This window comes from Xiphophorus hellerii, chromosome 8, assembly GCF_003331165.1.
Source record: "Xiphophorus hellerii strain 12219 chromosome 8, Xiphophorus_hellerii-4.1, whole genome shotgun sequence".
Taxonomy (NCBI): Eukaryota; Metazoa; Chordata; class Actinopteri; order Cyprinodontiformes; family Poeciliidae; genus Xiphophorus; species Xiphophorus hellerii.
In genome coordinates, this window is record NC_045679.1 from 11276108 (window position 1) to 11301089 (window position 24982).

The 24982-nt window shown below is 40.1% G+C and overlaps 1 protein-coding gene across 1 annotated transcript; it reads right to left on the reverse strand.

Annotated features, from left to right (window-relative positions):
- Positions 1-811: 811 nt before the first annotated feature.
- LOC116723819 (low-density lipoprotein receptor-related protein 2) lies at positions 812-24244 on the reverse strand. Its single transcript, XM_032568985.1, has 55 exons — positions 24180-24244; positions 23234-23356; positions 22901-23146; positions 22357-22470; positions 22155-22274; positions 21864-21989; positions 21459-21662; positions 21188-21356; positions 20948-21116; positions 20108-20330; positions 19852-19971; positions 19488-19706; positions 19090-19398; positions 18417-18635; positions 18178-18321; positions 17828-18076; positions 17524-17742; positions 17197-17442; positions 16582-16749; positions 16225-16473; positions 15929-16147; positions 15182-15430; positions 14873-15097; positions 14472-14720; positions 14169-14360; positions 13808-14053; positions 13508-13702; positions 12411-12662; positions 12098-12322; positions 11740-11988; positions 11318-11491; positions 10968-11234; positions 10680-10895; positions 10413-10583; positions 10148-10267; positions 9434-9601; positions 9134-9349; positions 8822-9051; positions 8621-8750; positions 7127-7320; positions 6815-7001; positions 6207-6416; positions 5944-6127; positions 5661-5862; positions 5135-5299; positions 4808-5041; positions 4504-4731; positions 3745-3879; positions 3445-3646; positions 3237-3362; positions 2903-3010; positions 1989-2225; positions 1350-1650; positions 1033-1123; positions 812-920 (listed from the first exon to the last, which is right to left on the reverse strand). The coding sequence occupies exons 1-55, from the start codon at positions 24235-24237 to the stop codon at positions 873-875; spliced, it is 10539 nt and encodes a 3512-aa protein (XP_032424876.1). The 5' UTR covers positions 24238-24244; the 3' UTR covers positions 812-872.
- Between the last annotated feature and the right edge of the window lie 738 nt (positions 24245-24982).

A 24982-nucleotide genomic window follows, 5' to 3' on the forward strand; every position in this document is an offset into this window, starting at 1 on the left:
GCATTAAATAAATATACTTGAATCACTCATTTGGTAAACATGTGGCTGTTTGGAGCACCAGAAATGCTGATTAAACCATGCTGAGCTTCAGCAGACCATATGCTTATTGCTTTCATGCCACACTGCACAGATGCAATTTTTGCCAAAGTTGCAAGCAAGTTTTAAGGGCACATTCAGTGAATGAATACTCTGTATTAAACAGGAGCCCCATCCAAATTCAAAACCTGATTTCCAGGTTTTTGTTAGCCATTGGGTATCAAACCACTTTGTTGGAATTTAGTTTTTCAACCTCAGGATCTGATTTCATATGCCATCTGTATGACTGAGAATGATTACATGGGTCCTTGTGTTTCACATACGCTTTGTACCAAAAACAGAAAGTTGAAGTAAAGTCATCCATCAAATACTTGAAAGTGGTTTCTCTGACAAAATGGTGTTTATAAGGGCAGCACAGAAACATGGCTCTTCCTATGAATTTCAACATAATGGGCAACAATTAGAAACAGGAACCAGATTGTTGGAGAATGTTGCCATGAAGTTGACACAGAAGTCTTACTAAAACATACAGGCTAAGCTGGTGGTAAGAGGAAATGAGCCTCCAAATCATGCAGGTGATTAGTAGTAGGGTTGAATAGGAAAGTTCAGTTCTAGTATATTCTCGTTTTGAAAATCTTGGTGCAAAATTATTGAAATTGCCTGATCAGTTAAAACTTCTTTGTTCTAAAGCCCATTTCTTAAAATTTGCAGTTAGTGTATATGAGGGCAGTTTCATTTATGGTAGAGCTTTTTCTATAAATCACAACAAAAATCATTTTGGTTCATGTTTTTTATTATATACAGTAAAAGTTTAGTTCATTTCATCTGCAGTTTATTCATTTAATTGGCAGTGGGTTCTTCACATCTACAGGGGATTCCAGCTCCTGCAAAAGAAAGGTTTGAGACATTAGGATATTTGCAAATCCAACAAGCTGCAAATCTTTCAAAAAAGTGTAAGCTAGCATATGCTATACTCTTAAAGATATTGGTTTTTACCTCAGAATCAGAATCTTGTTCACCTGGAATAACCATATTTGTCATTAGGTTCTCTTTATCTGCAGATGTATTTCTCATGTATTCCCATCTTCTGTTTAAACAAAACAAGTCAGTTTACTTTCGATTTGGAAGGCTGTGTACTTTAAAGCGTTCCACACTCAGAATTTTAACTGTGTGCAAGAGAATTTGTAATATCAAAGCAGAAAAATCAAGATGCCAAATAAAATATGGTTAGTGACAAGCTGCTGGAGATTAAATGCTTTCTGGTTTTACTAAAAGAAGCAAAGGTCCTGCCAAAGACATGACACTCAGGCTACCTTTTAGTGAAGACGAGTGCACCCACTACTACTGCAGAGACCAGACAAATGGACACCAGGATGATCGCTAGGTGACTTTGTCGAGTCTGGCAGAATTCTCCCTTGTAACCTTGTAGACAGTGGCAGCGAGTGACTTCGCCCTCTGTGATGCAGTTGCCGTGGCCATTGCAGCGCTGGAGATCGCATGACGCCAAGACTTCATTAGGCACAATGGGGTTTTTCTGAGTGTCAGGTTGGTGAAGGGAAGACTGTGGGGATTGGTCACCACCAACTACGGTCCCAAATGAGGCAGATCCTGGACCTAAAGACAGATTTAGAGGGTTTAAAGTTAACAGCCTAACAAAAGACATTTAAGACTAATAGCAATTAGTAGGTAATTGGCCATAAATTTGCAGTTGCAACAAAGTATCTCATCCCCCATTTAAAATCATTGCAGCGTAACATTTGGATTACTTTTCAAGAGTGTTAAATATTCCTGTAATATTACTAAACCCACACAACAGAATTAGAGTAGGCTTTGTGTAAATCAGTCCAACATGAAAATATATTTTACCATCATAATCTTGTTGTTACTGGTAAACCACTTGTTTGTTACTCATGGAACAAATGTTTTATTACTTGTAGTAAATGTAAACTCACAGTCCTGTTCATCCGACTGGTCTGGACAATCTGCACGCCCGTCACAGAACCTCTTGCTCCCGATACACTGGCTGCCATCTAAACAGGATTCCTTTCCAGAAGGGCAGGAAGGAAGTGGGACACAGGACGTGTCATTCACACTGTAAAAGCCCCATGCACACCTACAAGTCCGACCTCCTGGATAGGGCAGGCAGAGGTGGACACATCCACCGTTGCTGTTTGAGCAATGGTTGCTTCCTAAATGAAATGGATAAACAGAATTGTAGCTTTTCAGTAGCAGAAACTGCAAGTATTTACAGCATGTTGCCTTGCAAAAGAGGATATCTGTGTTAATATGGAACAATTTAACAAACTAAAGAAAAAGTAGATTCTTAATCAGGGTACAAGAGTATTAGGAAAACTAACTCCACTTGTTGCACCAAACTCATGTTTTACTACATTATGTCTCCACTAGCTTTTAAGATCAGTCACTAAGATCCATTTGAAATGCACAAAACAGTACTAAAAGGTGATTGATGCATCATTGGCATCAATGTGTGAATGAATGCATAAATATAATTGACCATCACATATCACATTAAATCAACCATTTATTTCAGAGTTTGATAGTTAAAGCACATTAGCATAGAACTAAAATGGATTAATATTGTATTCAATATTCTTCTGGTCATTCTCAAATGAATAACCTTTAGGCTAAATTGTTTCCAAGCATTGTGTGATCCCCACCCCCCAAAAATTAGAGTGATTTATAAAATGCAAGGTGAATGGAGTTGGATGTAATACTTATGGAAATTTGGATTTTTCCTAATCTAAAGCATTTGCATTGCAGTTTAGACCTCCATTTTGGTAATTGCTTTTCAAAAGACTCTATTAGGGATTTTCTGATGGTAAACTACAAACTGTGTTATACTTACCCGACTGGGTTTCATTGTTGTAGGACCTGATTTCGGATATCTTTGTCTTTGTTTGGAACCACAACTGCTTCGGTTGGAGTCCATCACTGAACCACAATTTGGTGACATCTGCATAGGATAAAAGTGCATTTAAAATTTCTGAAAGAATTTCAGTACAAAAAAAGTTTCAGGGGGGAAAGGAAAACAAGATTAGATAAAAATAAAATTTGTGATGCCATCTGCTGGATGAGGTGGAGAAACACAGGTCAACACTAGTCAATTCCAAGGATCAAACTTGCTCCAATGAAAAACTGCATCTCAAGCATCTGTAACAGAAGTCATGTTTCTTTCTTACCTTTGTCTTGAGTGACCCAAAAGAAAAAGTTCTCAATAAGTGTGAAAGACACAAGCAGATTGGGTCCCGTTTTGTACTCCCTGTACGCCGATCCATCCACTCCAATAGATCCTATTATTCCTTCACCTGAGAAAACAAAACAAAAAAAGCACTTTGATGATGCAGGAACAAAAGCAATGGAAGCATTGAATAAGTTCAAACTTCTCACCAGTGTCAGCCCAATAGATTCTGGTTCCATCATTAGTGAAAACCATGGAGATAGGAATGCTTAACCGCTTCCACAGCACTACTTTATTACGGCCGTCCATCCATGCACAGTGGATCTCCGTCTGGCTCCTTGAACCCATTATTACTATGGCAAAATAGCAGAGCCTACCCGAGGAAGGATGGAGGGTGATTGACGCAACTCCCTGAACAAAAATGAATTAAAATTGCAATTAAAATCTTGGCTTGCCCTGACTGAAAATCTGAAGTCATCTTTGTACAGCCAAGGGCCATGAAAATTTACAATGAGGGGTCCTTGCAGCAGAGAGGTGGTGTGGTTCTCAAGACGTGACGTCACATGTATGTCCGGCCTCTTCATGCTGCTCCAGTACAGATTGGAGGTCACCCAGTCCACTGCCAGAGCAGTTACCGAGTCATCCTTTTAGGATGGAAGACAAAAATATTTAAACACATTTAAACAAACCAAACTGCATTTTTAAAGATGCAGTAGTCAACTTTTATAAAATGGTGTTTAGATTTGTAAAACATCTTGTATACTGTCAGGACATGAGTCTGGGGGAACAAAACAAAAAGCTCCTCTGCCTCCTTCCAGTGGTCCTACTGCCAGTTGCAGAAATGCATTGCGTTCAGAAACCACCAATTAGAGTCCAAATGAAGATCTATGTTCAATTATGCTTGTGTACATGTTGCTCACACCTTCCCCTGCAGTGTTTATACAAACCTAGATTGCCAGTTTACTGCAGCCATGCTAATGGTAGAAAAAGAACCTAATGTTACAGGACAATTGTTTATCCAACATCTGTGGCCACACTTACTAGCCTGCATAATCATGGCCGACTACACTGGGGTGAAGCGCTGTAGCTCAGAGAACAAGACTAGCCATCTCATTTTACAGTTAGGACTCTGAGTTTTGACAAATATGTAAAAAAAAAAAAAAAACACTTATAAGTTACTTACTGCAGCTTTAACCATCAAGGGTTGGTTAAAGCTGCAGTAAGCTTTCCTGGGAAACTATTCCGTTTCCCAGGAATAGTATTCATACCTGTAACTTTATGATTTGTCCAGCAAGCACAAGCTCTGGTTTTGATAGGGAGTTGGTGAGTTTTAGCACATCCACAGATCCATGTCTTAAATAAGCAACAAACACCAAGAGCTCCGAGAAGGAAATGTCCAGACTCATAGCCTCAGGTACTTCTGGGAGATTGAAGTCTCGGCCATTTGGCATTTTCTTCAGTGCGATTCCGTGACGGCGCATAGAGCGCAAGTAGATCTAAAACACAAAAAATATTTTGACTAAACTTTTAAAAAAATATATGCAGGCAAACAGTTCTTTGCGGTACTTCTACCTGAGATATTTTGTTGCGGGACAAAAGCAGGATGAAAGATGACTCTTTGGGAAGAACGCAGGTCATTCTGTCCTGAGAAAGAAGCAGACCCTTTGGACATCGACAAACTGCAGCATTTACTGCCGGAGCTCCAGCTCTAGATTTTCCTGGAGCTGGAGCCAAAAGACAGAGATTGGAGCATCGAAGATGATCACAAGGGCTTGATACAGGTGGTTGGGCGAGGGCATGCATCAGCTAAAGACAAAATTAAAATGGTGACATTAGTTATAGAACTCACAATACAACTTTTCCCCCACATACAAATGTAATCACAGTAGAAAGACCAACTTTTAATCCAAATGGCTGCCCAGGTCTCTTCAGAAGAACAGTTTGATTCTTGCCAGTTTTCTTGTCAGCTGAACGAACAGTTCTTCTCTTTGTGTCAGACCAGAACATGCGGTTGCTGAAAACCGCCACAGAAAAAGGGCTTGGAGTTTCTGTCAACTGGAGGATCTGGTAAAAGAAAGCCAACAAGATTTTGTGTGATTCATCAAAACTGAAAGTAAAAACTCAAAAAATCTGGGAGAAACCGCTAATGAAGTCACCTAATTATTATTATTAAAAGAAAATCACATTTTATTGGAATTTGCTACTTCATGGGAGTGGTAGGACTGCAAACCTGAGGAAGAGAGTCCTCTACTTTGATCAAATGAGTGAAAATGAACTTTTAGGCCAACATTCAGAGTGTGATGGAAAACCAAAACTGCACATCACCCTAAACACCAACAGTGATGTGGAGCACACCTGTTCAAGGAGGCGTAATAGATCTTTAAACTGAATAGACTACACATTTCTTTTACCGGTTTTCACCCACCTTTATGTTGTCTCCATCCAGCGAGGCTGAGCCTATGCAGTGCAGCTTCTCATCAGCCCAGTAGATCCTGTCATCCAGGAAGTCATAGGCCAGACTGACTGGCCAGCTCAAGTCCCGGCTCACCAGTACTTTCCTCTGGGAGCCATCCATCCCAGACTGCTCGATTTGAGGGATGCTGCCAATCTCAGACCACAACATCAATCTGAGAAGAGCAATGACACAAAAATGCTCAAATATTTGTTCTACAAATTTTAAACCAGACAAATGAATAAATAAGTCATACCCCTTGTCTGGTACCAGGACCAGTGAGCTTGTCTGCTCCAGGTTTTCCCCAAGAACTACAGTATAGTCCTGAGATTTCATGATTGAACTGCTTAGCTTTATAGCCAGAATCTGTCCAACCAGTCCATCCACCCAGTACAGGTTCTTACCAACCCAGTCCACTGCGATTGAATCAGACTTCACGCCTTTATTATTGAAAAAAAAAAAAGTTAATTTGTGAAACCTTGAAATAATTGTGGGAATACAGGAAAAGGACAGTTCTACCTTTGGTCAGCGTCCCTTTGGTTTTAGATTTCATGTCAGCCCAGCGGATGCTCTGGTGGTCGGGGCTCTGCCAGTAAACTCTCTGGTCAGCCCAGTGAAAATCCAGAGCAAAAACAGGCCGGTCAGCAGAGGAGAGAAGCTGCAATGTACCGCTATGGACTCCAAGTATTAGCATTTCGGACTGCACCGAAGCCAAAAGCAGAGGCTCATCTACAAATTAAAAATATGATTTTAATTAAACAGTAAAATAATTTGATTGTTTTACACTTTCTTCCCAGTAGAAAAATCTGTACATACACAAAACTGTTTAATCTAAATGGCAACCAACTGTAATTGTGTTGTGAAATTTGAACTTTGCAAGAAACATTGACAGTTGTCTACCAAAAACAGCCATCTTTCAAACAGATTGGATTACTGCAAACCTAAATGTTTGGATTTAGGTGCAAAAAGACAGTACAATTTTGTAATTCTGACTTAATGCTAGAAACCATTAAGTATTTAATGGCTTCTTTAATGTATATTAATTAAACTTTCAGACAAGTTTAATTAATGTACATGCTGCACAAACCACTAATCAAATGCAGAGATTTGATTTAATTTGACAGCACCTTTTGTCTTGCAGCTTTTGTTATCTGGCTCAAGGTAGAAGCCAGGGTGGCAGAGACAGCTGTAGGATCCCTGAGTGTTCTGACAAAGGTGACTGCACGAAGTAGCTGGTGTTGAAGTGCACTCATCAATGTCCATACAGGACTTGGAGCTGGACTGCAGCCTGAAACCGGTACCGCAGTAACACCTCTAATGTAGGAAAGATAAAACACAACCAAATATGTGCATTAGTCCTCCTGTGTCACTTTAAAAAGATCTAAATACAGTTAAAGCTGTTCTGAATAGAAATTCAACACCAGCAGTTCTTCACTAACCGGTCCATTAGGGGTGCTGACACATCTTTGGTCACAGGTAGGAGCTGAAGGACTTGAGCAGTTGCGTTGAGCACATCCTACACCTTCATCTGAGCCATCAATACAGTTGTTGATCCCATTACACACCAGCCTGGTTTCCAGACATTCTTTGCTGCCACATTGGTAAAGGTGGTAGGGGCATTTCCTTTGGGTGCCTGTAAAGCAGTTTTACAGATTTTTCACACCAAAGGCAGTTATGCATTACTGTCATAATGGAAAGACAGAATTGACAGCAATTTTCAAATGGCTTCTGTTAAAAAAAAAAAAACAAACAAAAACTTTGCAGAGTAACTGGTCTCAGATGTTTTGATGAATGATTTTCACCTAAGATTTTTCACCTTGCACAATATTCATGAGACTTAAAAAATAAAATAAAACGTCTTCGATTATGCATGCCTGTTAGGAGGTTAAAATTCATGACAAGACAGTCCAACAACTGAACAGGTATTTTGTTTGGGAGATGAGGAAAAGGCCTCCTTACTATAAAAACAATGGTAGGAGAACTTTTAAGATAAGATTTATTCGTCATTGTCATCAACAGATTACGAGATTGAGATTTGCTCGACTCGAGTTAAGATGCAGGTTATGTGTATATACATAATATACCAAGATAAAGAAATGAATAGTACAAAATGAGAAATAAACTTAGACATCAGAAGATGGTTGCAGCACCTGGAGGTGTCGCAACAGAATTTACATTTATAACAAAGTGGTGTCAAGAGCAGAAGTTCTTATGCCTTTGAATTTAGTGCCATGATTGCCATCGGGTAAAAACTGTTTTTTTAGGCAATTTGTCCTGGTTTTTATTGCTCTGTATCTCTTGCCTGATGGCAGCAGCTGGAAGAGACCATGGCCAGGGTGTGAAGAGTCATTTAAAATGTCCAAAACTTTCTTGTGGAGCCTTTTATGCAAAGCTGCATCTAAATGAACCACACAATTTCTTGAACAATGTTCTTTTGACAGGTAGAATTCCCAACAGCATATGGCCAAACATCTTAAGCAGAGTTAAGCATCTCATAACATAAACCGTCAAGCACAGAGATGGATTTGTGATTCAGTCGTTCAAACTAGATGTAAATTCTCAGTCATCCATGACATTTAGACATTAAATTACAAGAGGTACAGTGATCAGAACAAAAACAGCTTATTGTATGAAGTGAAATTTGAAACGTCCTGCAAGACTAGCTTATTTTGCAGCTGTAGGAATTTGATACATCTCCTTTGCACAACGGTGTTCCCAATTAAATTCAAGACCTCAACCAAAATGCTTGTGCAAACAATGAACTGAAGCATTGTTGTAGAAGGAAAAGGACAGAATTACTATTTGTCAAAGGACAGACAAGACACTGCTGCTAAAGGTGGTTCTATAGCTACTGAATCATAAGGTATTTCCATTTTACATTCACCTTTGTTCATAAATGTGGAAACTGTGTTTTTGTGAATAAAGTTACTCACATTTATCCTCATCCACTCCATTGTCACAGTCTTCTTTTCCATCACACCTCCAGGATTGAGGAATACACAAACCGCTGCCTCTGCACTGAAATTGGTACTTCCTGCACTTTGTTGGAGGGTTGTTGCAGTTCTGAATAGAGGATTATTAGACAATGTTCACTCTCTTCACAATAAGGAATAAAGACCTATCAATGTTCTCACATTCTCATCTGAGCCATCTTTACAGTCCTCTTCTCCATCACAAAGCCACTCTTTCTGCAGGCATTCATGGCTGTGTGGGCACTGGAGCTGTGCCGGGCAACGAGGGGCTCTTGGACAGCCCGCCTCATCCGAGTGGTCATGGCAGTCAGGATAACCATCACATTTAAACGCCTCAGAAATGCACTGCCCGCTTTCGCAACGATGCTGATGTGGAGCACAGGCTACCGAACCTGCAACAATATGAACTCAAATAATAGATTCTGGAAAACTTGTGTGTCAAGTGTCTAAAGATTACAGCTAAAATTCACCCACCACATTTATCTTCGTCTGACCCATCAGTGCAGTCCTTTTCTCCATCACAAAGAAAGGTCTTTGGAACGCAGCGAGTCTTATTGTCACAAAGGTGATGGCAGCCTTCAATTGGTTTTGAGCAGTCCGTTTCATCCGAATGGTCCTGACAGTCGTTCTGCCCATCACACACCTGCTCTTGTTGGATGCATCTTCTCCCATGAGAACACTGGAACTGTCCTGATGGGGAAAATACATTTTCAACATTCATGTTGGTCCTCTTTCTCACCCATTCACCATTTTCTTCCAATGCATAACACGAACCTGGCTTGCATTGCTTCTCACATCCCTCCTCATCAGACCCATCCTGGCAGTCACGCTCTCCATCACAGACATGGCTGTACATGATGCACTCCAGGCCATTTTTACACAGCTTGAAACCCGTGCGGCACTTTAGAGGCCCATGCCTTGTTCTTGGTGCATTAACAGAAGCTTTAAAAAGAGAGAAGTTCAGCTACATTAAATTAACTGATTGCAATTCTGCAAATTTACTTTTGGGGTGAAAAAATGGTGGACCTTACAAATGCAAAGATAAACATTTGCTAATGTGGTGCTTAGTAATGGAGGAAGGGGAAAAACCCCCATCTTTGTTAGAATGTTGCAATTGGTGAGGATAATTAAAAAAACAAAAAACATTGGCTTGTGATGAGGCTGGTCTAGGTCAGTAGGCATTTAAATTTAGGTACAGTACTAGGTGTCCTACTAGCATTCCTACTTAAATTATGCAAAACAACCCAATTTTTATTGCTGCAACATGACTTTAATTTATCATTTTTAATTAAATTTAAAGGTGTAATTGTAGACCCTAGGATTATTTATTCAGAATGTCAGAAAACACCACTACTGTCCAAAGGCATTGAATAAACGCCACAAGTTTGTTTTTGACACTCACTGCTGGGAAGAGCGTTTACATTCAATTTTCCAGTTTATGAACAGTGCACCATTACATGTTATTGTGCTGGTATTTTTTCCTCTTACATGCAGATGCAAGTTCTGATTGGCACTGCTTCTCATCTGAACCATCTGGACAATTGTTACGGCCATCACACACTTGAGTCTTTGGGATACACTTCCTCTGGTCCTTGCACAGGAAGTCCGCTAATGTTTAGACAAGAAATGGTCAATAAAATTAGTAATCTTTATGAAAATCAATCCAAAAATTCCTACATTCCAAAAGCTGGTTGCAGAACTCAGTTATGCCATCAGGATATGGTTTAAACGATGTTTGCAGATGTGGACTTACCTGGGTTTTCACATTTTACTATGCATTCTTTTTCATCAAAGCCATCTGGGCAATCCCTTTGTCCATCGCACAATTGGTGTTGAGAGATGCACCGTGATGAGCCTGGGCACAGAACTGAAGGAGTGATGCAAGCTGATGTTGAGGTAATAGGAAAATCTGTTGGAACAGAATCTGAAATAGAAAGTCCAAAAATTAAACAATTGGATTTTGCATGCTGCATGCCATTAAAGATCAGTTGTGTAAAAAAACCCAACTCTGAAAACTTACCACAGTTCAGTTCATCTGTTCCATCCAAGCAGTCTGGCTCTCCATCACAGAGGAACTTCTTTGGGATGCACCGTTTGCCATCAGCACAACGGTGTTCACAGCTCTTTGTTCGCTGCCAGCAATCCACCTCGTCAGAGTGGTCCCGACACTGTGGCTTGCCATCACAAACCTCATTCTCAGGGATGCACATCTTCCCATGGGCACACTGAAACTCTCCTAAAAAGTAGTGAACAAACATGACCAACTAGAAACAGATTTCAGTTTTACAAGTTAGGTAATATAACCAACCTTCATCACACGTTTCTTGGCATCCTTCTTCATCAGATCCATCCATGCAGTCGATTTCTCCATCACAAACGTGACTAAATAAAACACAATCTTTGCCATCTTTGCATGGCTTTGAGCCCATGCGGCACTTTAATACATTGGACTTAAGCAGTGGAGCAGTTACACTCCGACAGTCAGCCTCATCCGAGCCATCATAGCAGTGAGCGCGCCCATCACAAACCAGACTCCTAGACACACAGCTCCTACGGTCTTTGCAGAGAAAGTCGGCTACAAAAACAAAAGAACGTTTTGCATACATCAAAAAGTGTCAAGACAAAAAAAAAAAAAAAAAAAAAGCGCTTTTAACTCACTTTTGTCAGCACACTTTTTCACACAATTCTCATCAGATCCATCAGGGCAGTCTCTGATCCCATCACATAACTGAGACGGGTTGATGCAAACATTTGAATCAGGACACAGAACTGAAGGGAAACTACAGAACTGTTTGTTGGGGGATGAGGATTCATCAATTGTTTCTGCAGCATCTAAAAATGTGGATCAGAGAAAAATCGAATGAAAAGCTTAGGGATTGCCGTTAATGTTGAAAGTTTCTTAGAATACACATCTATTTTTAAAGATCATTCTCTGCAATCTTAAAAAGAAAACAAATCTACCCTAGGCCTATCTATCCAAACAGTTAAAAATTGTGCAATAAGGAAGTTTTCTGTAAAGTTTGCACTTTTATATACCATTGAACACTGGCAATGTCTACATGTTAGGCAAGCAGACTCACCACACCCTTCTTCATCCGATCCATCCCTACAGTCCCTTTCCCCATCACAGACATGGCTGAAGAGGACACAATTGGTCCCATCGCGACACATTCTGGACCCCATGCGACATTTCAGGGCATTTGTCTGAGATGGTCGAGACTCTACTGACCGACAATTAACCTCGTCTGAGCCGTCGTTGCACTGGGAGCGACCATCACAGACCTGGCTTTTTGGGACACAGCTTCGACGATCTTTGCAACGGAAATCAGCTTGAAGGAGAGAATTTTTTTTCAAAATTTACAGTTTAATATGGTTATAACTCCAATAAATTAAGCTTAGAGGGGTAAATGAAAATACAATTATATTTTAACCACTCACTGCCTGGACATCTTCTCACACATTTTTCATCAGACCCATCAGGACAGTCTTTCCTTCGATCACAGATCTGTGTGGCCTTGAGGCAAATGGAGGTTCCTGGACACAGAACTGAAGGGCTGGTGCATGGTGGAGAGGTGGTAGGCTGACTAAAACGTTTGACTGGTTTGGGAGACTCATTCATGTAGTCATTATCCACAGAACTTTGGGCATCAGTCTCTGTAGCATCTTAAAGTGACGAGCAGGTAAGACATGTAAAGTTATTACCTTGAATCTCATCCTTTAGAGTGTAAAATGAGCATCTAGATAAACTCACCACATCCTTCTTCATCTGATCCATCCTGGCAGTCTGTCTCACCATCACAAACATGGCTCAAAAGGACACATTTCATCCTGTCCCGACAAAGTTTGGAACCAAAGCGACATTTTGGGACTTTTGATGGTGTTTTAGGAGCCACCTCGCCATTGTGACAGTTCATCTCATCTGAGCCATCGTCGCACTGAGAACGCCCGTCACATACTTTGGTTTTAGGGATGCATCTTCGACGATCATTACAACGGAAGTCAGCTGAGGTGAGAAAAAAAAAAAAAAGAATATATGTTCTGCAGCCACAAGGTTGTAGTCTGTTCACAAGGCATCTTTATGCTAATCAGAGACCATCAAGTCCTCAACACTTTCTGCTCAACAGCTTCCAGGACCACAAGTGTCTACAAATCTATCCCTGCTGGTTGCTGCAACACCAAAGATGTTCAGGCCACAGTTACCATATTTCCAATGTCTACATGACATAAGTTTAGCTTTGGGTTAATCTTCAGTGTGAGACAAAGCTGTAGATCTAATGGCACAATTTTAAAAACTGAGTTGAGTGACTTCCTCCAATTCAAAGCTGGAGAAAAAGACGTCAGTCATACCCCTCCAGACGTCATCATTGCCTGAAATGAGCACAATGATGCGTTATTAAAAAAAAAAATGCAAGGAGGCCAACTACTATGCTGTTAGGCAGATGAGCACAAATGTTTGAAATATTCACTGCTGCAAATTCAAGCTACATGCAGGGGCTTGTGAGCATGCTTAAATCTGCCCAATGCCCCTTTCCCTGGGCAACTCCAGTGCATCTCCTCAAGTAGTACAGCGTAAAAAGTCAAGCTTTATGTAGAAGAGTCCACCTATAGCAAGCTGAAATCACAGACCCCATCACACCACTCTACCACCACTTCTGATGGTGGTGGTAAGTCCACCACCATCACATTGCACATGGAGATTATGGGTCCAGGTGGAAAAGGCTTCCTGTTGCCAGTTTAGGTCAAGCCTAACCAAGCATCATGAACGAAACTAAGATCATTTAATTGTTTGTGCATCTCTCACAATTTCTCATAGATAACCTGAAGTTCATTTTGGCCAGCTCTACTTACTGTCAGAGGGACATCGATTGACACATTTCTCATCAAAGCCATCAGGACAGTCTCTCGTTCCATCACACATCTGTGTTGGTTTGATGCATATAGAAGAACCTGGACACACAACTGATGGACTGGTGCAGGGAGGATTAGTTGGAATCAGAGCTACTTCTTTAGTGGGTGTGGGAGACTGATTTAAGCTCCCATTGTCTAGAGAAAATGGAAAAATGTTTTTTGTAAAGTCTTAAAATGATTGTTGAAGTTGGATTATTTATTACATGATAGGAAAGTAAAAGACGACTAGTTGATAAATACCGCATCCTTCTTCATCTGATCCATCGTGACAATCTGCATCCCCATCACAAATGTGACTCAGAAGGACACATGATGTCCCATCATCACAGAGTTTGGACCCAAAACGACATTTCAAGACTTTAGTACTAGCAGCAGGGGGCGCTGCGCTTTGACAGTTGACCTCATCTGAGCCATCATTGCACTGAGAGCGACCGTCACACACTTGGGTCCGTGGAATGCAACTTCGACGGTCTTTGCAGTGGAAATCTGCGATGGAGTTCAATAAGAAAATTCACAAGATGCAGTATTACATTTGCATGTTTGATCTTTAGTCAATGCCTCCAATTGTATTAAAACAATGAATAAACCCTTAATCACTTACAGTTAGATGGACATCTTTCCACGCATTTCTCATCGTATCCATCTGGACAGTCCCATGTTCCATCACACATCTGTGTTGTTTTGATGCATACAGAAGAACCTGGACACAGAACTGATGGACTGGTGCATGGAGGCTTAGTCAGAATCTGAGTTACTTCTTTTGTGGGTGTTGGGGACTGAGTCAAGCTCTCATCTAGAAAGTAAGAGAAATGCCCTGTGTAAAGTCTACAAGTCAAAGTTAAAACATTCATCCCAAATAAATTGATAAAATATAATAAAGTGTAAGTTAACTAATGGTAAATACCACATTCTTCTTCGTCTGATCCATCCTGACAGTCTGGCTCTCCATCACAAATGTGACTTGGGAGGACACACAATGTCCCATCTCGACACAGTTTGGACCCAAACCGGCATTTTAGGATTTTAGTAGGCGATGCAGGCTGCACTAAACTTTGACAGCTAATCTCATCTGAACCATCGTTACAATGAGAGCGACCGTCACACACTTGGGTCTTTGGGATGCAGTGCCGGCGGTCTCTACAGAGAAAGTCCCCTATAGAAGAAAAATGAAAAAGGTACAAGTTAGTTTTCAGTTCACATTTTAAATGTACCAAGTTATCTTAGTGAATTGTTAAATAGCAAATATGTATGTGCTTAAAGATTTTAACTTTTAATTTAAGAACTGCATCTTCAAACTCCACTTACTTTCAGAAGGACATCTTTCTATGCACTTTTCATCAGATCCATCAGGACAGTCCTCTTTTCCATCACACACTTGTGTGTGTTGGATGCATATAGATGAACCTGGACACAGAACTGAAGGACTGGTGCATGGAGGCTTAGTGGGAGGTAGTGTTACTTTTTTAGTCGGCTCTGGAGATTTACTTAAGAGCCCATTTCCCTTAGAATTACCAGGAGCACTCTCTGCATCTTCAAAGTAAAAATCAGACAGGATATATTTTTAATGAATAAATGAAAACATTTGTGATCGAATTAAAACTTCTAGATGCATACCACAGGCTTCTTCATCTGATCCATCCTGACAGTCCGTTTCTCCATCACAGATGTGATTCAGCAGAACACACGCCGTCCTGTCATTACAAAGTCTGGAGCCAAAGCGACATTTCAACACTTCTTTTGGAGCTTCTTGAACCACTGCGCTCAGGCAGTTCACCTCATCCGAACCATCAGTGCACTGAGAACGCCCGTCACAGACTTGGCTCTTTGGGATACAGCGCCGACGGTCTTTGCAACGAAAGTGAGCTGCAAAAGATAAAATGGCATCAACTTGATTACCCTTATACTTCTAGATAAATCGCCAACCAGATCTTAGAATCTCTCATTTTCTCAATTATCTCCTCATTTTCAGATAATTGAAAAAACTGTAGTCAGATTTTCAAAGTGAGGGATTATTCTCCAACCTAACCTTGCTTCAACTTTCTCCATAACCATTTCTCTGAATTCCTGCATCTTCATGGAGGCAATTTGTTCTCCAATAAACCTCTGACCTTCAAGCAGCTATACGTTTACAGATTAAATTACACAGAGGTGTAATTTAAGAGCCCATGTACTTATTTACTGACTCCTGAGCAGTTTGTTGCACAATTTCACTTGGAGTAAAGAGGCTGAACACCAGCTCATGGTTACAAGTTGTGGAAAAAAATAAAAAAATCTAACCATTTCCTTCACAATTAAGTTTCTGGTTCTAATGCAACAAAAAGTGAAAGCATAAAAAATGTGGTGTACAAAAGAAAAACTTACCATCAGAGGTACATCTCTTGACACATTTTTCATCAGACCCATCAGGGCAGTCCCTCTTTCCATCACACATCTGTGTGTGTTTGATGCATATTGTTGAACCTGGACACAGAACTGAAGGACTGGTGCATGGAGGCATGGTGGGAGGCTGAGTTACTTCTTTAGTGGGTGTAGGAGCTCTAATAAGTGGCCCATTTTCAACAGCACCTCTCTGTGCACTGTCTAGATAAAAAAAAAAAAGGGGACAAAAATCAAGTCTGAATCTCACATTTGCATTGTAGTAGTTTTTGGATAAATACCACATCTGTCTTCATCTGATCCATCCTGACAGTCTCTCTCTCCATCACAAATGTGGCTGAGAAGGACACATCTCAGACCATCCTGACAGAGTTTGGAACCAAAGTGGCATTTTAGGCTTTTATTTGGAGCTGCAGGAGGTGCTTCACTTGGACAGTTGAGCTCATCTGAGCCATCGTTACACTGAGCGCGACCATCACACACTTGGCTCCGTGGGACACAACTTCGACGGTCTTTGCAGTGGAAATCAGCTATTGAGGACAAGAAGAAATTTGCATGAGTTTCAATACACTTAATATGAAATATCTTTTGTAACAATGTGAATTTTGGAGCAGTAAAGTGCTTAGGACATCACTTACACTCATAGGAACACCTTTTCACACATTTCTCATCAGATCCATCAGGACAGTCTCTCTGCCCGTCACACATCTGTGTTGGTTTGATGCATCTAGAAGAACCTGGACACAGAACTGAAGGACTGGTGCATGGAGGTGTGGTGGGAGCGATTGTTGCAATTCCTGCAGTGTCTAAAAATTATACAAAGAACAGATAATTGTAATTTAAACTTAATTTTATTTAATTCACAGTTAGGAACTCTGTTTCAACCCCCAAATTCGTCGCTCATAAAGCCAACTGGCTCATTCCAAGCGTTACCAATATTCCTACCTCTCAGCTCGTCTGATTGGAAAAAGTCAGTGGTTCATTTAATGGTATGTCTTGGCTTCTCACTTTGTATTCAGAATTGAGTGGTACGGGACACATTTGAATATTTGCTAGACACACATGCAACACATTTTCTTCCATTACTAAGCTAAAAAGGAATGCCATCTATTTGGCACAATAAATTATGGCCAATATCAAAATGTCCAACATTTTCAGATGAAAGCAGTTCTTTGTTCTGAAAAGACTTCAAACATGAAAAATCCCAGGTGGATTAAAGCTTTAGGTTTTCAGTGTTTAGGATAAATATTTACCACAACCATCTTCATCTGATCCATCCCGACAGTCCCTCTCACCATCACAGATGTGGCTCATGAGAACACATGACAGGCCATCTCTGCAACGTTTGGACCCAAAGCGACATTTAAACCCATTATGAGGTACACCTTGAGCTACGTTTGGACAGTCCACTTCATCCGAGCCATCAAGGCAGTCAGGGCGGCCATCACAGACTGAACTCTTCGGCACACAGCTCTGATGATTCTTGCAGAGAAAATCACCTACAAAACATACCGTACATTTAGTGTGCACTGTAAAATTTATACATCAAAAGAAGAATTGGCTAAATATTTGGGGCTTACTTCTTAAATGGCATCTCTCAGCACAGTTCTGTTCATCAAAGCCATCTGGACAGTCTTTAATGCCATCACAAAACTGGCTCTGAGAAATGCAAATGTAAGCCTTAAAGGAAGGGCAGAGGACAGAAGGGCTGAGGCAGGCCGACAGAGTGAAGGGAGGAGCTTTGGTAACAGGAAGCTTTTTGTTTGGCTTCGTAGAACTTGTGGGTTCTTGAGTTGCATCTTGAAACAAAGCAGAGAAAATTTAAGAGCTTTACGTTCTGTTACTTGTTTTTAAACAAAAACCCCTAAAATTTGCTCAACTTACCGCATCCCAGCTCGTCAGATCCATCCTTACAGTCTGCCTCTCCGTCGCAGACATGAGTGTACAGAACACACTCTGTGCCATCTTGACACAGCACTGAGCCGCTGCGACACTTCAAGACATTTGGCCGTGATAAAGGAGCTGCAACCGTCGGACAGTCAACTTCATCGGAACCATCGTGACAGTGTGCACGGCCATCACACAGAAGGATTCTGGGAATACAGTTTCTTCTATCCATGCACATAAAGTCTTCTAAAATTAAAAGTAAACAAAATGTTTGGTTACTTTGTGAAGACACATTCCTGTGATTAAAACCCGAGTTGGCTATTAAAATGTATCAAATATAGATCTACCTTGAGGACAGGCAGTGATACAGAGCTCCTCATCATCTCCACCAGGGCAGTCCCTTTTGCCATCGCAGAGCAGATTTTGTGGAAGGCAGATGGACGACTGATGGCACAACCAAGACGGCACATTGCAGACTTGGGTATCAGGCACTGAGGAAAAAATTAATATTGACAATATTTCTTATAAGTGGGCTCAAGTTAGAATTTTATTAAAGCAAAAGCTCGGGAACAGAACGGTGCCTGACCTGTTTGAATATCCCCGAGTACAGCGATAATACTCAACACTGGACCTTTCACAGAAACTGATTGAATTTTGCTCCCGTCCCGCCGATCCCACAAAGTTATCACTTTGTTGGAGGTTGACAAAAGGAAAGGCTCAAAAGCAGCCACTACTGAGCCTGAGACGTTCCACCTTCTTCCTGCTTGGTGGCTTTTCTCCTTCAGCAAACTCAATGTTGTCAGACCTGGAAAAGATGACCACACATAATACCTTAACAGATCACACCAACAAAAAGTTTTCTATGCCTCGAGAAAAATTCATTCAGTAGTTGGACACCTAATGCTCCAATAAAAATTGAGTGGTTTTAATTACTAGAGCTAAAAATAGCAGCACAACTAATTTGTGGCCTAGAATCCAACATTGTGTTTAATCCCCCCCAAGTCATATTAACCTTGCGACAACTTCTTCATACACAGAAATGGCTATAAAAAAAAAGGATATAAAATTCTACCTTTTTAAAAGACAATTATTTAAATGCTGGCAATACAAATGTTCCATGAACAAGTCACTGCAGTGGTTAAAAGTAAATTTACTTTTTCATCTTGCTTCATAAATCCAAGCAGAATCTGCAGAGAGAACTTTATCCTTGGAATCTAAGACTTGCTAAATACTGCAACATTTAAGAAACTTGTCCCAACCTCCTCTTTTAGAGTTCCAGAGGAGACTGCTGGCTCTGAGGTCAAAGGCGACATTCCCTCTGACTCCTCCTGCTATCTGCAGCAGCTCCTTAGCCTTTTCTCCCATCATCCCCATGCCAAAGATCCTGTCCTCCTCCAACCAGAACATTCCACCTCTCAGCCAGTCCAGGTAAAAGCTGCTGATCTCCTTTGTGGTGTGGTATAGCTGCTGTGGGTAATTTCTACTGACTGCACTGGCGCCAATGATGTTCTGGTCACATGACACCCAGAAAAGGTTGCCACTCCTCTGGTCCACAGACAGCAGACAAACTAAAAGTGAAATGCAATTTGTTTCAGTTAAATTGCATGACAGCAAAATAAATTTTTTATGCTACAATTTGGCTTCTTGCAAATAACACCTGGCAAAGGTGTTGAAATGAACTCAGTCTTGTCCAGAGTTAGCTTGGTGCGTTGAACATGGCCAGTTTGGTTGGCCCAGTACAACCATTCTCTGAACCAGTCGACATCAAAAGACAGGATTCCTTCTTTTGAAGAAAACAGTTCTGTTTCAGAGGACTCTTTGCCTTTAAACTCCAACAAGCTGATTGTTGTTACAGTGCCATATAAAAACCGTGGATCTGTAAAATAAAGTACAGAAATTCTTCTGAAAATGCAGCCCCTAATGAGTGTGATAGCACAAGCTTTAAAAACAAAAGATTTCATTTATGCTCCAAATCTGATTCACTTTGTACAATTTACAACCTAAAGTTACTATAAACTTACATTTACATGTCCCATCAGGTAGCAGTACTTTAAAATATGGACAAGCACAGGTGAATCCAGCAGGGTTATTTTTAGTCAGTTGACAGAGGAGACAATGAGTCTTAGCACAAGGAGAAGAGCCTAAATTTTTTCAAGACAGTTGGAGGGAAAAAAAACATTTTGATATATTACAAAACAATTTAGTATTAGAAGTTGCCATTTTTTTCCCTCATCAGTATCAACATATAGAAAGACCAATTTTAAATCCACAAATTACCTTTTGGTTGTTGAAGCTCATGGAAGACTGACAGCAGAGGCAAGTCAGTTTTCCTGATAAACTTCTTTGGATTTGACTGGTCTTGGGGAGCCTGCCAAAGTCCCTTTTGATCAACCCAGAAGAACATGCTTTCAAAGACGGCGAGGCTGAAAGCTGGTCTCTTATTAAAGAGCCCTGTGAAAGAGTAGCGGCCAGTCCCATCTGTCTTCACTGTCTCTACGGACTGAAAAAGACAAATACTTATAAATGTTTAGGTTAACAGTTGCTGTATTTTCGCACATTTCTTTGGTCTTAAATAGAAACCTATTCAAAATGTTGATATTTTGGTCCACTGCTCACAAGCATTTCCAGGGTCTACAGAACTGTGACGTTTCAGTCTTGTTTTTTGAAAAGGAATCACTTTGGACCCAGTTGCTTTGTCCAAGTGTTCTTAAATTGTAAATGTTAGAACATCCACTAAAATACCCAGAAAAGTATTGAACTTCACAATTCAACCAAAATATCAAAACATCTAGCAATAGCTGGAGAGTTGTCTCAAGACTTTTGAGACAACTTTAACATATGCTTTATATTGAATTAAAATATGAGCATTGTAAATAAAGCAAGACACTGAAAATGAAACGCTGTTTATACATAGTATAGCAGTGTTATTGCTTCTGAATTGTGCTATGTCACGTTTACCTAAAGATTGGTTGAGTAGGAAATCTGCATGAAAAGTACAAGGACATTCAAATAGCCAGTTTAGGGTTTTTGGATGGGCTTTTACAGTCTAGTTGAATTTCAAGAGTAACCTCAAAATGGGACAAAAATAATCCTAAACTGTTTCTTTCCAGAACTCACCCTCTTTGAGTCACTGATCCAGTAGAGTCTTCTAGCAGCTACATCAGCTGTGAGGCTGTGGGCAAACTGGGCAGTAAGAACCACGAGAGTGCTTCTGTCTGATCCATCCATAAAGGACCTCTCTAAAGTCACTCTGTCACCCAGACCTTCATTGATCCAGAACATAAACCTAACAAGGATATATAAAAAAAAGTTCAATATTGCAATAATTGACAATGAGCATTTAGTAGTTGTACTCACCTCTCAATGGGTAGAAGCACCAATTCTGAAGGACTGACATTTTTGCTCAGTAGAGCTGTAAAGCTTTTATCATCAGATGACTGCATGTAGATTGACTCAGTCTTCTTATTGGTCCAGAACAGGTATCCATTTAGCCAATCACAGGCTAGACCTTTGATTCCAGGTGGTCCTGTTTTATTACAAACATGCATTTCCTTTTACTTGGCAGCTTCATCAGGAATCCAACAATAACCATGGTGGCAACACAAACTTAAAATAAGCATGCACCCACCAGTAAAAGTTGTCCAGGTGTTTCGGCCATTAGTTTTGTAAATGCTCCCGCTGCCATCGGCCCAGTAGTACCACCCCCTAGTAATGTCGTATGTTGATGCCACTGGGTCTGACACTGGAGCCTTGATGGCTGTGAACTGTTTGGATTTTACATTCAGAAGTCCTATACTGTTCCTCTGCATCATCAGCAGTTGGGTAGCATTACCTGATGGATTCAAAAACAGCACAAGTTGTACAAAGTGTGGGCACTTTGGTAGGATACTTGAGTGCTTTTTCTGGGCTTCCAATTTATTTTTTCACAAAAGTATTTAAATCCAACATATCAATTTTGTCCAAATGTCTACCTTTTGCCCAAAATAAATACACGCACATTTAGATAAACATTTCCAGTTTGAAAAAACTTTACCTAAAGCTTGACATGTACTGTCTCCGTTGAGTATAAACCCCTCTCTGCAGTGGCAGTAGTAAGATCCAATGGTGTTTGTGCAGTGATGTGCACATCGAGGAACAGATGAAGCACACTCATCCAAGTCTAAAAATAGAAATGGGTTTGAGAGTCAAATGCAAAAATGTTGAAACTGATTAGGATAGACCATAAAAGAATTATGGATAAACCAACCAGTGACAGACATTTTAATTCAACACATTCAAAAAGGAAGGGTCATTCATGACATGCAGAGTACGATGACCCACTCACCTTCACAGACAGCTCCATTAGGGGAGAGCTTGTGTCCAACAGGACAAATGCATCGAACTCCCCAGGATTCATCTGCGCATATATGGCTGCAGCCGCCATTGTACATAGAGCAGGTACGACCTAAAGCAGATGCAACGCAACAGTGGTTACAAAATGAAGACAGTCGTGTTTACAGAGCTTGAGTTCATGTAGTCAGGCTTACCGCAGGTTATGGGCTCGTCACTGCCATCAGAACAGTGAATGTGTCCATCACACCTTTCCTCAGCAAACAGACACTTTCCCTCAGGACACTGAAGGCCATTCTCACTACATTTACCTGGAAAAAGACAATAAAAACTCTGTTGGTACAACCCAACCAATAAAGACTCCTGAAAACCCCCATCACTGCAAGTCAGAAAACACATTTTTAATACATGCTTAAATGGTTTAATATTTCACTTTCCAACTACCCCAGAAAACCCTGATCTCTTCATCACAAAGACTCAAAACGAGCACCAACGGAAGATTTGATTGGCAATTACTAATTATGGTGCTTTCTGCATTCAAAGGTTTGGTCCCCTTTATGGAATTACAATGTTTCTAATATTCATTTCCAATCTGAAAGATCTCAATTATAGCCAATGAAAACCATTTGGCACATATTTTTTTTCCCCAGAGAGCAAGTTTTCTTACAAAAACTCATTTAAGTTACTCTTACAACAATCTATAGATCCACACAAACTATTTCAGCTCTCTGTGTCTCTCACCACAGTCTTCTTCATCAGAGTTGTCCATGCAGTCGTTTTGTCCATTGCAGTGCAGTTCTTTGGGGATGCAGATGTGGTTTCCACACATCCACTCAGAATCCAGGCAGCCTTCTGTGGCTGGACAGTTCTCCTCATCAGAACCAGTGGGACACTGCTTCTGTCCATCACAATGGGCTGACATGTCTACGCAGCCAACAGAGTCCATGCATGGAAACTGACCAGCTGGACAATCCAAGTCTGTGGAGGCTGATTGCAACAAGAAAAAGTCAAAGCAGATGCCATGTAAAATCTGACAGTTCTTTGACAATCTTGTTTTAAGAGTTTTTGACATACCATTACAGTCCATTTCATCTGATCCATCCAGACAGTCTCCTTCTCCATCACATCTCCACACAGCAGTAATGCAGGTTCCATCATCACACTGCCACTGACCCTCAGAGCAAGACAATAGTTGGCCTACAGACAAAGACAAGGTTAGAGTGCAAATTAGAAAAGTTGTAATCATATCCGTTCAGTACAGATTATGTTAACACCTAAATTAAGTGATAGAAAGCACAGTGCAATTTATTCTCATTTTGAAAGAGTTTTTCTCACTTGATTAAGCAAACAAAAAATATGAATGTTTAAAGTTTTTTCCACTTGGGTGTTTTTCAAAAGAGCAGGTTTACAAAGTCGCATAAAAAGTGAATAGGTCAGAGTTGATACCGAGAAAAAAAAAAAAAAAGTTAAACAGAAATGTCGTGACTGGTCACAAAACTGGGGAAGTATTAATTAAAACTTGAGTGGAAGAAAAAAAGATTATATAAAAGGGGCAGATGCAACAGGGATAGTGGAGCCCAAAATGAAGATATGCTAAATTATGCGCTTTAATTTTTCTATTAAATAAACAAACATTTAAAGGTACTAAAATACTTTTTGGTATACCGATTTATGCATTTAGAAACTTCAAATGAGGAAAAAAATCCCTCTCGAAATTAGTCTTACAATTGAAGTTTGAGAAAATAAATTTTAGGTTTTCATTATCTGCCAGTCATATAGGAAAAAAAACAAAAAAACCCAAAACAGAAATGTTAAATAAATCACTGGGTAATCGATTCATTACAGCACTTATAATTTGACTCGGAGAAGTCGCAGGCACAATGCCCATTTAATAAAAAAACAAACAAACAATGCAGACATCGAGGACCTTGAAGACGCCGAGTGCATTTTTGAGTTGTTTGTGTCGGAATAAGAACGTTGAGCTAGAAAAGAATTACTTTTCGACTGAAATTGAACTTACCCGAGGAAAATCTTAGATTCGGCAGAAAAATGAAGCAAACCAACAAGCGCAGGTCCATGTCGGCCCCGCGACTCATTCGAACAAACATCAACACCTGAGATGGAGCTTTTAATCAGTTTTGTGCTGCTGCAGGTGCTCGTGATTGCCTCAGAGAAGCTGACTTCCGGTCAAATTTACCTCGTAAGATGATAGAAAAGTCAAATTATGAAACTGAAACATGTACCTGAAGCAAATACATATTTAAAAGTTTTAAATAAACAGAAAAATGTATGAAAATATAAAGTTTTTAATTATTTATCTTTAGGCCATCATTGTTAATCTCACAAGGAGCTACGTATTATTCTAATCTTGACCTATTTTGTTTATAGTGAGAGTCGGACGAAGCTGACAAACAAAAGCTGCCCACATACTGAGAGAAACAGACATTGCTAACAATAATATCTAACGCTGACTTAATTACTTCTCAGAGGAAGGGAAACATTTTGGAAAAATATCAGAGTAATAATCTTTTTTTTCCCTAAGGTTGCTAAAGAAACATTTAAATTTCCCACCTTCTCCTTCAGTAATAACTTAAAATATTTTTATTTTTTTATTTTGAATGTAATGTAGTGAATTTTTTCGACGAGAACAAACCAGTAGCCAATTCGGCTTCGGGTCATTTGTGACGTTGATTTCTGAATACATTGTGAAAGATAACTATTATGCTTTCTACATTAGTCTAAATTAAGGAATGTCTGAATATTTTTAGAGAGATCACAATTTATTATAAGCACAGATTTAATAATCAACTTCAGTGTTGTTGT

Coding starts and splice junctions, on each gene's coding strand:
- LOC116723819 (XM_032568985.1), bottom strand. CDS start 24,237: ATGGACCTGCGCTTGTTGGTTTGCTTCATTTTTCTGCCGAATCTAAGA. Junction 14,361..14,471: donor ATCAGACGAAGAAGAATGTG/GTATTTACCATT, acceptor CTTACTTTCTAG/ATGAGAGCTTGACTCAGTCC. Junction 6,417..6,814: donor CAAAAGCTGCAAGACAAAAG/GTGCTGTCAAAT, acceptor TTTAATTTGTAG/ATGAGCCTCTGCTTTTGGCT.